Here is a 13,797-nt window from a genome sequence, read left to right on the forward strand (position 1 = left end):
GCAATGTAACATGGCTACGATTAAATGTTGTGAAGTTGATTTAAATTGCAATATTTGCCCGGTTAGCTGAATATAAAATTTATTTAAGATGTATTTAAAATTCTGGATGACATTAAGAATTGTTGCACGTAATTTATGCTCCTCACATTTCATAAAAGTCCCTGCTGTTCTGGGTGATGAGAGGAAGCAGGGCGGTCCCTCTGTCTATGCATGGGTGGAGCGCGCAGTGAGGAAATGTCAGAAGGAAGCTGAGAAACGGTCCCCGCGCCACTTGCATGAGGCTGCTCTCACCGGATGACCCGAAAGATGAACTTTATCACCATGAACTCACCCAGAAACACCACACGGGTAGGTCTGCTAACTTTTTACAATCGCATTCGTCTTTTACACGCACGTCTCCAAACTTGTTGATGGGACGACAGGAGCTCCAGGCTGCTAAGCGTGCAGTTATTTTACCAGATTACGCGAGGCACGTTTAAGCTGCTCTTTGTTGCTTTATGAAGCTCCACGCAGGATGAAACGGAGCAGCGTGTGGTAAGCGACCGGCCTGTGAAGTGAGTGATGAGTGTGGAATAATATTTTTTTAGTCTGTTTCCCTTTTTTAGTCCCTCTCTATTTTGTTGCTAAGACGACAGAGGAGGTGACCGCTCGTAGGGCTATTAACCACGTCACTGTGTCAGCACGCAGCTACGTCAGCGTGGGAGAGTCGCTGTTTAGTATTTTCCCCAAAAAAACACCAGGAGATAATTGGATGTAGGGTGGTGCAGCAACAGTGGTGGAAACATCTTTCATTCATTCCTGTGCGTATGAATCATTTTAAAGTAGGTTTCGTTTGAACACAGGATATTTCATGTTGCTCCTAAATCAGAATATTTGCAAAAAACAAAACAAAACATATGTATATACGGTGGTGAAGTGGTGATGATTTGGGTTGTTTGGCAGCCACAGAACTCCTCTGTATACCAAAGTATTAAAATTAAATTTGAGGCCATCGGTCTGACAGCTCAAGCTCGGGCCAAACTTGGAGGTGCAATAGGACAATGATGCCAAGTACAGCAGCAAATCTATAACAGAATTACTGAAAAAGAAAACCTTAACCTGATCAAAACACCATGGTGGGAACTTTAGAGAGCTATGCATAAACAAATGCCCACAAGTGTCATTACATCACGTGCTGCTAAAGATGGTTCTACAAGCTACTGAGTCATAGGGTGTACTTAGTTTTTATAGGACTGCATAGAGTCCTATGAAGAATTTGTCTTTCACATGATTTTACATGATGGAAATAACTGCTCATGACCTTTTAAATAAATTAAGCATAAACATAAACTGGGACAAGCTTCCTGTTGCCAGGATGACTAATAAAGGTGCTTAACTTCAGCTATGTCTGTAGAATTTCTTCTTAAATGCATGCGTGGCAGAGAAATATTTTTATGAAGCTGCACTGATCATCAGTGCAATTATATATTAAGTGCAGGTACTTTGTGAAATCTAATCGTTTATGAAATCTGTCCCTTTGCCATTTTTACCAACTTGAACTTGAACTAGAAATCTGAAATAAAGGGAATTAAAACCTTTCTTTTACCCTTCCTAAGTGTTAAGTGTGTGATAAAAAACACACTTAACACTGCTTTGATATTTTCACATGATGGTGTTTCATTGAAGAGTATGGGTACTTGATCCACCTCTGACAGTCTGTTCTTCTCTGACTTTCTGTAAACCCTCAGTTGCAAATACTTGAAAAGAGTCAGTCTCCAGTTATGTTTCTGTTATGTAGCAATCGCTACTCCAAAATGATTGAGAAGAGCTACGTCTCGAGGCTCTTGGCTGTCGCAGTGTTTGTTTGGGTGGTCTCATTAATGTAAGTCTTGGAAATCTTCCCAGTGAGTAAGTCATGGGAAGTTTCCCCCGGCTCTTTGGCCTCACATACTTCATTACCGCTGTCTTTTTAAAATCTTGAGTCTTACAGAGAACAGTTCATCATCTCAAGATGTTACGGTGAGATCACAATGCATACTTCCCTGTTCTTGTTTCACTTGTGTGCTAGAGGAAACCTCATTTTTGGCACCTTATATGACAAGATTTTATTCATGTCAGAGTTGACAGTTTCCGTTTTTCAGTCCGGCCAGCCGAGCACGGATGCTTCTTAATCTCCTGCCCTTTAAACATCTGTAACACAATACTAAATAGTGAGTATAAGCATCACACAGGGGCAAATTCTGGTTAAACTTGAAGCTTAAGAAAGACATTTATGTAATATCCTCTTTCTCCTTGTATATTGCATGTTGGTTATCTGTTGAAATCTAGGAAAGTAGATATGAAGTCAATGGAAAATGTTTTCTGTATTGTTTTACACTGATGCTGAATTGCACAGTGTACAAACTTGGATTTTCTTTCTTTTAAGAAAGCGGTATTGTTTTGCTATATCTTCGATAAAAGGATATAAATGTCAACAGGCACAATGTGTGGTAACTAAATATGTTTATCGGAGGAGGGCAAAGTTATTCTCATGGGCTCGGTCTTCCTTCCTCCTGTGTTGCAAAGCCTGATACTGGACAAGTGCGTCACTCAGTGCATTTCTTCTATATTTAGAGGTACAGTCTGTGCTTCCCCTGGTGGGTGGAGAACTTGATCAAAAATAACTGGATTTTGTATACAAATATGTCATGATTTTATACATCAGCCCCTACACCAGCGGTCCCCAACCTTTTTTGTGCCACGGACCGGCCTTTAAGGTGTCACGGATAAATCCAACAAAATAAAACCTGCACAGGTACTAAAAAAAGAACATTTATTCGTAATACACGGAGAAGACCCAGGGAAACCGAGTTAATGATAAAAACAATAACAAAATAACGATAAAAACCCTGAAAACCACAAATTTCACACCCGAGACTCAACTCTTGCGGCCTGGTACCAAACGATTCATGGACTGGTATCGGTCCGTGGCCCGGGGGTTGGGGACCACTGCCCTAAACCATTTGTATCTGCTCTGACTGTATTTATGTTTCTATTTCAGGATCTGCTTGAATGTGCACATTAGAAACAAGCTGAAGATGCAGGGGGCCATTGCACGGCTGTGCGTGGTGGTGGCTGCTGCCATATTAAACCATCCCTTGCTCTTTCCGCATGAAAACACCACACTCCCGGAGCAGGATGAGGAGCTGATTGCTCGAATGCGGGAGCATGAAGCAAGACTGGAAATGGAGAAGGCCAAGTTGGAGAAAGAGCTTTCACAGATGGACTCAAAGCAGGAAGAGACCAGCTTGCAGGAAGGTTATAGTTGGTACTTCTGGAGCACGGTGTCTTTTATAATATTCTTCACCATCGAGATGTGCAGGGTGGATCTGGCTGATGGAGAAGTCCGGCAAGTTGAGGAAGAAGAGGTTTTTTCAGAGAGTGGATCCATCAACCCCAGGATGATGGTACTGGATAAGGACATCCTGAGTAACTTCTGTGATAAATGCACCTACACTTCAGCACATGAAAACTGGAGGGTGAGGGAGTTTGTCGAGGGTTTTGCAGATGACTTGCTCGAGTCACTCAGGAGCGTGTGCAACAGGGACACAGACATGGAAGTCGGGGACTTTGTTGGCATTGGAAGCATGTTTGAGTCCTGGAAGGTTTGCAAACCGCTCACATGTGACCTCATCGTGCCTTTCTCACCTCCAGATCCGCACTCCTTTCAGTACCACCTGTGGTGCAGCTCCTCCAGTGACATACCTCCTGATATGCAGGGCTGTGGGAAGATAAAGGTGACCACACCTGGGGAGAATGGGGGGGGTTGTCTCTGTGGCTCTGCTAACCTCGGAGAGGACATGCTTTGTCTGCTGCATGGCAGAAATGACACACCCAAAGTCAGTCTCAGTCCTGATGAACTGCTGTGCTCCAGAGACACAAACTGCTTGGCGAAAGACCAAGTCATGAAGTGGTTTCAGATCTCTGTAACCAAAGCGTGGGCACGCATCTCTCACAAATATGACTTTGATGTTACCTTTCGCAGCCTGGATGCTGCCGGTGCTCTGAAGATCCGATTCCCGTCAGGGAAAATCATCGTAATGAACATCATTCCAGTGGTCCAGCTTGAGGATACGGATGCTTATTTTGTCTCGCACTTTCCATCGGATGTTGACAGCTTCCCAGACCCATACTGGCCCCTATCTGTTGCTGTCTACGAGAGGAATTTGCTGAAACATTTTTCTAAACGCCTACCGAAACATTCCTGTCATTTACACTGCCTCCAGATTGTTACTTTCTTACACAAAAAGCAATCAGGGCTAACTGGAAAAAGTGCCCTTACAAACTATCACTTAAAGACTGCTCTGTTGCACTTGTTGCTGAGTAAAAAGACCATCACGTGGAGCATTGAGAGTATGCAGCACAGGGTCCAGGACTTGCTCAGCTTTGTGCAGAGGAGCCTGCAGGAGAAAAGACTTAACCATGTCATGTTTGGCAACACTAAAGTGCCAGAAGAGGTCCAGGTTCCTGAGATGATTCGCAGAGCAGAGCCCATCAACCTGTTCAGGACACTGGTGCTGCAGAGGGAGCTTTATGCAGCAACAGTCAGGCATTTTCAGGAGATGCTGAGAAATGCACCTGTGCTCATACAGGAGTATACACCGTACTTATCAAACGGAGGTTTACATCACAGCCTGGATGAAAGTTTATAGGCACTCAGCAACTGAACTATTTTAGACACATATATCAGACATATCGTTCAGTGATACTATAAGTAATGTTACTAACAAAAGGTGCACGCGCATCAGCTGATTCAGCTCTTGCTGGTAACTAAATTTGTAGTGGTTTTGCCGTAGCTGCTACTTTTAAAACCTTTTTAAATAAAATATGGCCTACTGCTAACACCGATGCTAAAGGAGGAACTGGAAAATTTAGTGGAGAAACCCAGAAATATTATTTACAATCTTATTGTAATAAATGTTTAGATTGAAATAAAAACAAAAAACAGCACAGTCGTGAAGAAGCACGTGCCAACACGATTCAGTACCATTAAAAACAGCAGCATCACTGCTCCACCTAGTGGTTGCAGATTGTATCAACCAAAGTAAAGTAGTCACAAATAGAAGGTGCACTGCAGTCATTTCAGCTGTGGCTGATATGTAGACTTGTAATGGTTTTATTGCAGCTGCTTTCTTTTAACATTTTCTTGAGAATACAGCTTACTGCTATCAGACGCTGAGGGAAAAACCTCAACATCTTAGTGGAGATGCCAGCAATACACACACTGTGACACTGGTGTCCCTCGGCTCCTGGATGCTACATTTTAGCAGGAAATCTTAACATAAATACCTCTCATATTATACGGAGCCACACAGGAATCTTTAACAAAACAGTGCACTGTCTGCTTTGTATAACTGTGTTTTATGTATCATTGTTACTGTTGCAGATCTGATGGCAGCTATTAAGGATTGTTATTCTTTATGTATCTTTTATTGCTTGTTAGAGCTTATTTTCTGAATTTTGCTTGTTATATTTTTACTGTGTGTGTCTCTAGGTTATTAAATGAGACCATAAAAGGGAAACAAGTATTGTTTTTATGTGTCTTAAAGCACAAATAGAAAAATCAAATTTGCTGTCATTTCATTGACAGTATTTTTATTTTTTATTGAAAAATCAGTCATAGTCACTAATGCAGTAACATTAAATGATGGCTGAAGGTTTTGTTCAGTACTCTAAGTAATAACTTCCTACAGGCCGTAGTCAAAGTCTGGGTTTCCATCAAGGAAGGTCTTGAAGAAGGCCTTGTGGGCGTCTGGGCTGAACATGAGGGCTTTGACAGCCGAGTCCTGCAACATGAGTTCTGTCCACTTCTTCAGCTCAGGTGTGCCATCCAGAAACCTAATAAGACAAAGGGTAGAGTCATTTAAATATAAGTAAATTTGAACACTCATTTGTTTGTAATAGTTTCAGCAAATGAGTGAAAAGTAAATCCATTAGCTTCGGCACACGGTAATAAATATTCAGCTAAAGTCACTTTGTTACTCCGTTAAAGAGACAAACGAGAGGCATTTTTTCCAGGTGCAGAAGTGGATCAGTGAACTCGCCACAAAATCGGACATTTGACTGAGAGTGCACAATATCCTCAACACATTTCCATTTCTTTTTTAATTTTTGAGTCGGCTCAGGCTTTAAAACTAGTTGCACAGCTGGTGAATGACCTCTTTTTGGTTTCAAAGAGACATGAGCAATACATGAGCAGTGTTGCTAACTATGGACACAGTGCTTGCTGTGGCAATAAAACACAGCAAGCAATGCCCATGTGGCAGAGTTACACCTTTATCTTTGTCTTTTAAAAACAAAACAAAAACAGCAACATTTGGAAAAGCTGGAGTAAAAAGATTAAGGTAAAATTGATCTCTGTTGACCACAATAGTGCAACTAGTGGCACAGGAAGAACAGACTCCACTAACTAAAGTGTAAAACATGTCGATTTTAGAAAAGGATGCTGCTCTCGATTGTTCATTTCTAACTTTTGTAACATCTCTAGTAAATAATATATTTACGCTCCCCACAGTTGAGCTTTTTTTTAATATTTACAATTTTCTATAGGTTAAATATCTGTAAAGATTATTACTTACTGTTTGACCTGATATGCTTCTACCCTCTCAAACCACGGCCACATCATGTAGTCGATCATTGTTATAGAATCGCCACCAAAGAACTTGGTCTTCTTGTTAACGAGGTCCTAGAAATTGAATGTTACATTCATTAGAGTTGTAATTAACTGGAATAACCAGGCACTGTCAGGAAAGATAAACTTATTCGTTTTAATAAAAATAACCTTTGATCAATGACTGTGATTCACAGGCACACACTCATTCACACACGGTGTATCACCTTATATGTTGGGTTAATGAATAAAGGAACCAGAGGCCTCAAAGGTGTGCCCTACCTCGTTTAACTTGGCAAACTTTTCTTTCAGTTCAGCTTCCAGTCCAGAGACATCCTCTCCCTTCTTTTTATCCATTGGGATCTTGTAGAAGTACGGTATCACCTGTAGGAAACAGTGACATTAATATTATTATTTGGTGGTGGTTAACAAAAAACAAAACGTTAAGGTTTATATGCAAGTCTTTGTGTGACCTACTTTGGAAAAGTGCTCCAGCATCATCTTTTGCTGAGCTTTAGCAAAGGGAGAGGAGGGAAGCAGCTTCTTTTCAGGGTAAACTTCATCCAGGTATTCACAGGTGATGGGTGACTCGTATATCACCTCACCAGCAGGTGTCTCCAGTGCCGGGACAAGGCCAAATTGATTCTTCTTAAGGTACCAATCGGGTTTTTCTTTCAAGTGGACATTTATGGTTTCGTATCTGAAAACAAAAAAGCAGGTTATGTGTGCATGTTTAAGCACAGGTTGAATGACTGTGATGATTTTTCATTTCTACAGTAAACTAGAATAAAGAATAGCCGTACTTGATTCCTTTGGCTTTGAGCACTAGTCTGGTCCTTTGGGCAAAAGGGCAGAACCTCATGCTGTAAACCCTGATGTAGTCTTTAGGGACTGGGCCAGGGGCAGCGCTACCTGAGGGATACAAAAATGTTTCTTCCATTAAAAGACTGGTCAGTAGGGAAACCTGAAGAGGGATTACGTAAAGACTTTTCTCCTGTTAAACCTTTACTAAAGTAAAAAAATCTATTTTGTACAGTAGTATGATTTTCAGAGTAATTTTATAGCTGACAGTTTGGGTTATGTTGTGCTTCCACATCAGCATTTTGTCTTCGTAGTATCTTTTCACAAGCTTTTTGGAAACAGCATTAACTGACTTTCCAAACACCTTTATTTTCAAACTTACAGTGAATTTAGCATTTCTATTTGATTACAGGGCAGCTGACTGTGGATTATGCACATTTATACATTTGTACTTGTACTTCAACTGGATTTTTTTTTTCTTTTCTGACGTCTGCTTGTTTTCAGAGACGCCACAGTGAGTCGCTGTTTGCTCAGACAAATTGGTTCAGGCATAAAGAGTTTCGTTTATAAATCAGTAATCACCTGGACCGTTTGGCGCTGCTTTCAAATCGGCACGAAGAGGTTTCATAGGACTAAAGCATGATTTTGTAAAAAACGAAGCTAAATCCTTACCACAGATCGAATCGGAGGGAGAAAACTATTGCATTTCACATCGATAAGCAGCCTTCAGTTAACAGAGTAATACTTTATTTCTTACCTTTAGCGAGACACTTTTCAGCAGACATGTTGGCGCTTGAAGTAACGAATGATTAGAAACAGACTGTATAGGACGGAGCTAAAGTTTATATTTTACGCTCTAGTTCCGCGGTGGGCGTGTCAAACTGAGTCGACACGCCCACCGTTGTCTCAGAAGGCTGGTAAAGACGTGTTTCTTTTCTTCTCTTCAAAGGAGCCGCCGTGGAAGTTTAAACTATGTTGCTCATACAGACAGTCATATGACAAATAAAGTTCCCACAACACGGACTTTGTGCACTTTAGTGAAAATGAAGCACACCCCATGATTCAGCAGCTTGCAGAACCAACTTTGGCAGCAGTAATTTAAAGCAATGGCTTTCTGATGACTTTATTAGTGTCTCACATGTAGAGGAATTTTCTCCCACTCATCTCTCCAGCTTTGTTTCCGTTAATTGGGGCATTTGTTTATGTACAGCTCTCTGAAGGAGTACAGCATTTCAGGCAGGTTGACCTCAGCCCTTGAAGCACCTTGAGTCTTTTATTTTACAGCCATTCTGTTGTAGATTTGCTGCTGTGCTTAGGTTTATTGTCCTGTTGCACTTTGGACCAAATGTTAGCTGTCAAACAGATGTCCTCACATTTGACTAGAATACTTTGCTATGCAGAGGTGTTCATGCTCCTCTGCAAAACAAAACAAGCCCTAATCATCACCCCCTCAGCCACCATTTTCAGCTTGCAGTAAAGAGAAATCACAGAGTACCCCCTGTGAGAGGGTGTGCCCTCCTAGTTCAGTCACATAAAGATTGTTTTTATGATCGATAGTTAACAGTGAATTAGCTGCTTCTCTTTTACCTTCAACACTGTCAGAAGTGATTATGTAATGAATACTCATAATGACATTGCAAATACTTCGCCCTTTGTTTCCTTCTGACATCTTCACTGTAAATCATGACTTTACAGAAATTTTGCTCCCTTTATTTTCCAGAAGCCAGAACTGTAAACCCTTTGTGAAGTCTGTCTTTTACTGAGGAACAGCAAAGAAAGTTGTTATGATGAATGATGGATCCCCTGCAGGTTAACATGTCACCATCTTTTCCTTCCTTTCGCCGCCTGTTTGAATCAACTCCAGATTTTTTCTTTGCTTATTTTCTCATGAGGGTCATTGCCTCTCAAATCAGCCTAAGTGTAACCCATGGTTATTTTATTGCCAATTGTATTCTGTTTTTATTCTAATTTGAAGTGTTACTGTTTTGTTAAATGCTGAGTTTTCCCATGTACCGTGAATGCACCATAGCGCGTGCGTGGTGACTTTCTTTCACTGCATCCGCCTGCACGGAGCTAGATGCGCAAAGCTGTGTGGATATTCAGTCTTGTAACGTGTTGCGCTACGGAATTAATGTTTTCTTTGAAGAATATCCTGGTGAGTCTCACAGTTGCAGTTTAAGTTGTGATTCACAGTCCAGTTTCTGAGTATAAAACCAGTCAGGATACTATGCTTGTCGGAAATGTGATATTTGTCTTAGAACCTGCTAACGATTGCTTAGCTGTGTTAGCCTGTGCAAAGTATGCTAGCGTACCCACATGTGCTCCCTGGGCTAATGCGCTTACATGTGAAGTTTTAGCTAACACACCACGGAGACACTTTTCATGCTTCATGATTTGCAGTGAAATGTATTTTTGTTGTTGATAAATTGTTATTGGCCAATAAGAACTGTATAGATGTGTGATGTGTGAGGGAAAAAAAGGGATAACACTAGAGAAACACGTTTTATTTTACAAGTGAAGTGATTGCACTGCACGTTGTGTGCAGGCTGGTTTTTTTTTTATGTGGTAGAAATCTGCTGCAAGAATATGCCACTGGAGGTGCCTAGAAAGGACGTTCTCAATCTGAAGGCCACCTGTTTCCTTGGAGGGTGGTAGGATACAACGATTTGCAATTTTTTTTTTTTTTTTTTTTTTGGATTAACGTTTTTTTCTGAGATCTCAGGACGCTTTATGTTGTTACTTTTCCTTTTTTGGGTCAGATCTGATTCCACTTAACACAAAAAACTGATGCATCAAAAAGCAAAACTGTGACTAAAGACAATTAACACTTACTAAGAACACTGAATACTAAGTGCACTGAGCTCACAAAGCAAGTTGAACAGTTAACTTTAACTCAAAGGCCAAGGAGCACCACCCCAAGTACTGAACCTCTTGTAAGCACTAAATCCAAATCTGTGAACCCAAAACCGAATGAAACTGCCAAGCTTGAAAGTCAAATAGCCGAGTTGACCAAACAAGTCCCTCCTGTCGTGGGACACCCAGGAGCTGAAACCCTTGATTCCCCCAGTCCCGAGACATTAGCTTGTGGTCCTGAAGTGCAAATCTCAGAACCCATTCATCCCATAGACAGCCTAGATCCTAACTTCCTCTTCCCTCAAGGTCTCATAGGCCCACGCTGTGCAGCCTCAGTACTTGTTGACGGGGTACCCTGTGAATCCATAATGGACTCAGGCTCACAGGTTACGACCATTTCTGAGTCTTTTCACAAGATGCACCTTTCCCACCTTCCCATCCAGCCAATACATGCTCTTCTTGAAATTGAAGGAGCAGGAGGGCAAAACGTGCCATACTTGGGTTATGTTCAGACTTGCATTACATTTCCCGAAAACATTGCAGGCAAAGAACAACAATTAGCTGTCTTGGCCCTTGTTGTTCCTGAGTGTCACTTTAACAGTAGAATTCCGCTGTTGATAGGGACAAATGTGCTTTTACGGGTTTATGGACAGTTAGTACATCAAGATGGTCCCAAGTTCATTCGTAAGCTACACTCTAAGCAGTTTGCAACGATCCTTCAACATGTTGCCCAAGTACAAAGAAATGATACTCATTCCTGCCCTGTCATGTTGCATAGCAAAGGGGCAGTGACAATCCCTGCAAGACACAAACAATGCCTAATGGGAAATGTGAGGTTAAGAAAGAACAACCGGAACACAAGTTTTGTTCTTGAGCCGCATGAGCAATACAAGTTACCAGGTGGATTGCTTCTTGAATCAGCTTTAGTAGACATTCCTTTTAATTCCAGCAGTAAAGTACCTGTCATTGTACACAATGTTAGTGAACATGCTGTTACGTTGCAGTCAAATAGCATTGTCGCTCAAGCTTGTGGAGCCCAACACGTTTCCCCACTAGCATCGAGTCAAACTCGGAATCCTCCAACTCAAAATGAACCAGACAGCGACAACCTCACATTCAACCTTGATGATTCTCCCATCCCAGAGCAATGGAAAGAGCGAATTCTGGGAAAACTGAGATCCATCCCTGAAGTTTTTGCTCTCGATGACATGTCCCATGGCCACACCACAGCTGTGAAGCACCAAATCAAATTGAACAATGAAACACCTTTCAAAGAGCGGCCAAGGCCCATACACCCAAGTGACAGAGAAGCTGTCAAACAACATCTAAGAGAATTACTGGATGCAGGCATCATTCGAGAGTCACAAAGTCCTTTCGCCTCACCAATTGTATTGGTAAGGAAAAAGAATGGCTCGATAAGGCTATGTATAGATTACCGTAAACTAAATCTAAGAACTATTCGAGATGCATATGCCCTGCCAAATATTGAGGAGACATTCACAGCTCTGAGTGGAGCTAAATGGTTTTCGGTCATGGACCTTAAGTCCGGTTACTATCAGGTGGAGGTAGCCGAGGAGGACAAGCCTAAGATAGCCTTTGTGTGTCCTCTTGGCTTCTATGAATTTAATAGGATGCCACAGGGTGTTACAAATCCCCCAAGCACCTTCCAACGCCTGATGGAGAAGTGTGTGGGTGATCTCCACCTCACCGAAGTGCTTGTCTTTTTAGACGACCTGATTGTGTTCTCAGACACATTAGAAGAGCACGAATCCAGGCTAATGAAAGTTCTTACTCGCTTGAGAGACTACGGTCTTAAATTATCCCCAGAAAAATGCCACTTCTTCAAAACATCTGTGAAGTATTTAGGGCATGTTGTGGATGCTCACGGAGTCCACACCGATCCCGAAAAGATCTCTGCTCTGAAATGTTGGCCGCGCCCATCCAATTTCAAAGAGCTTAAATGTTTTTTAGGTTTCGCTGGATACTATAGGTGTTTCGTTGAAGGGTACTCCAAGATAGCAAAACCGTTGAATCGTCTCACTGCCGGTTACCGGCCACTGAAGAAGAGAGGCAAGATTTACAAGAGAGAACCGCCCAGACTTTCTTACAGTCCCACTCAGCCTCTCGGGGAACAATGGACTCATGAGTGTGAAACCTCCTTCCGAACAATAATCAAAAAGCTGACTTCTGCACCAATTCTAGCTTTTGCCAACCCACAACTCCCCTATGTATTGCACACGGATGCTTGTCGGGATGGGTTGGGAGCTGCGCTCTATCAGGAGCAAGAGGGGAGGCTGAGAGCAGTTGCTTACGCTAGCAGGGGGCTTTCTAAGAGTGAACAGAACTATCCCACACACAAACTTGAATTCTTAGCCCTCAAGTGGGCTGTGTGTGAAAAGTTCAATGACTACCTTTACGGTTCTAGCTTCACAGTCCTGACCGACAATAACCCGCTAACTTATGTTTTGACAACTGCGAAATTAGATGCGGCAGGACACAGGTGGCTCGCTGCCTTGTCTACTTACAATTTCAATATTAAGTACAGGGCAGGTCAAGCAAACAAAGATGCTGATGGGTTGTCACGGCGGCCCCAAGAGCCTCCTCATGAAGATGAGGCATTTGTCAAAGAAAAAGCTCGCATTGATGACATGAAAGAACGTCTCATTAACATGCCAAACAATCTTGACCATGAAACGTTTTCTGCCTTGTGTCAGCGTCACTCAGTGTCATGCCATTCAGAAACCCTCTGTTGTCGAGAGTCTTGCTATTGACCCCAGCTCAGTCACTGAGGCTTATGGAGAAGACATCTTACCCTCAATGACAGATGCTGATTGGTGCGCTGCACAAAAGGATGATCCTTCTCTCGCTCGTGTTATAGCCCTGTTGGGAAGAGGCTTGAAACCCAGCCCCAAAGAAGCAAATCTTGAATCGTCAGATGTTAAACTCCTTCTGAAACAATGGAACAAACTCTAGCTCAGTAATGGCGTGCTTTACAGGAAGATTCCCTTGTGTACCAGTTAGTACTGCCCCAAAAGTACCGCGACAGAGCCCTGAAAGGTGTACATGACGAGGTTGGTCACCTCGGGGTTGAGCGTGCCTTACATCTCGCTCGGGCAAGGTTCTACTGGCCACGAATGGCTCAGTCCATTGAAGAGAAGTGTAAGAAATGCTCACGTTGTCTCATGAGGAAGGCCCTTCCCCAAAAGGCTGCTCCACTACAGAATATCCAGGCAACTTACCCTCTTGAGCTAGTGTGCATTGATTACTTGTGTATTGAGCCCGATAGTCGAGACACCAGAAATGTGTTAGTATTGACGGACCATTTCACAAAATTTGCAGTTGCGGTCCCGACAAAAGATCAAAAGGCTAAGACAATAGCCAGGGCTCTTTGGGATCACCTTATCATCCCCTATGGTATCCCTAGCCGTCTGCTTAGTGACCAAGGCAGAGATTTTGAATCTAAGCTTGTTAAAGAGCTCTGCACATTGATTGGGACAAGCAAAATTCGCACAACG

The 13,797-nt window shown here is 42.3% G+C and overlaps 2 protein-coding genes across 2 annotated transcripts; one reads left to right on the forward strand and one right to left on the reverse strand.

The window, feature by feature from the left end:
* The first annotated feature begins 236 nt into the window (after positions 1 to 236).
* Positions 237 to 5,552, forward strand: itprip (inositol 1,4,5-trisphosphate receptor interacting protein). The gene is made up of 2 exons (XM_084949599.1): positions 237 to 348; positions 3,020 to 5,552. The coding sequence occupies exon 2, from the start codon at positions 3,057 to 3,059 to the stop codon at positions 4,668 to 4,670; it is 1,614 nt and encodes a 537-aa protein (XP_084805725.1). The 5' UTR covers positions 237 to 348; positions 3,020 to 3,056; the 3' UTR covers positions 4,671 to 5,552.
* A 46-nt stretch (positions 5,553 to 5,598) lies between these two features.
* Positions 5,599 to 10,100, reverse strand: LOC146375031 (glutathione S-transferase omega-1-like). Its single transcript, XM_084949603.1, has 6 exons — positions 8,187 to 10,100; positions 7,432 to 7,540; positions 7,106 to 7,328; positions 6,911 to 7,012; positions 6,597 to 6,703; positions 5,599 to 5,856 (listed from the first exon to the last, which is right to left on the reverse strand). The coding sequence occupies exons 1-6, from the start codon at positions 8,212 to 8,214 to the stop codon at positions 5,706 to 5,708; spliced, it is 720 nt and encodes a 239-aa protein (XP_084805729.1). The 5' UTR covers positions 8,215 to 10,100; the 3' UTR covers positions 5,599 to 5,705.
* Positions 10,101 to 13,797: the final 3,697 nt, after the last annotated feature.

The sequence above is a fragment of the Perissodus microlepis genome, chromosome 13 (genome assembly GCF_051167445.1).
Source record: "Perissodus microlepis isolate ML-2025 ecotype Zambia chromosome 13, ASM5116744v1, whole genome shotgun sequence".
NCBI classification, from domain to species: domain Eukaryota; kingdom Metazoa; phylum Chordata; class Actinopteri; order Cichliformes; family Cichlidae; genus Perissodus; species Perissodus microlepis.

Bases quoted from the DNA above. Each gene is read 5' to 3' on its own strand.
- itprip (XM_084949599.1), top strand. From the start codon at position 3,057: ATGCAGGGGGCCATTGCACGGCTGTGCGTGGTGGTGGCTGCTGCCATA.
- LOC146375031 (XM_084949603.1), bottom strand. From the start codon at position 8,214: ATGTCTGCTGAAAAGTGTCTCGCTAAAG. The intron at 7,329-7,431 runs GTACGGCTATTC...TTTTGTTTTCAG, and splicing joins CTCAAAGCCAAAGGAATCAA to ATACGAAACCATAAATGTCC. The intron at 6,704-6,910 runs GTAGGGCACACC...TTCAATTTCTAG, and splicing joins AGTTTGCCAAGTTAAACGAG to GACCTCGTTAACAAGAAGAC.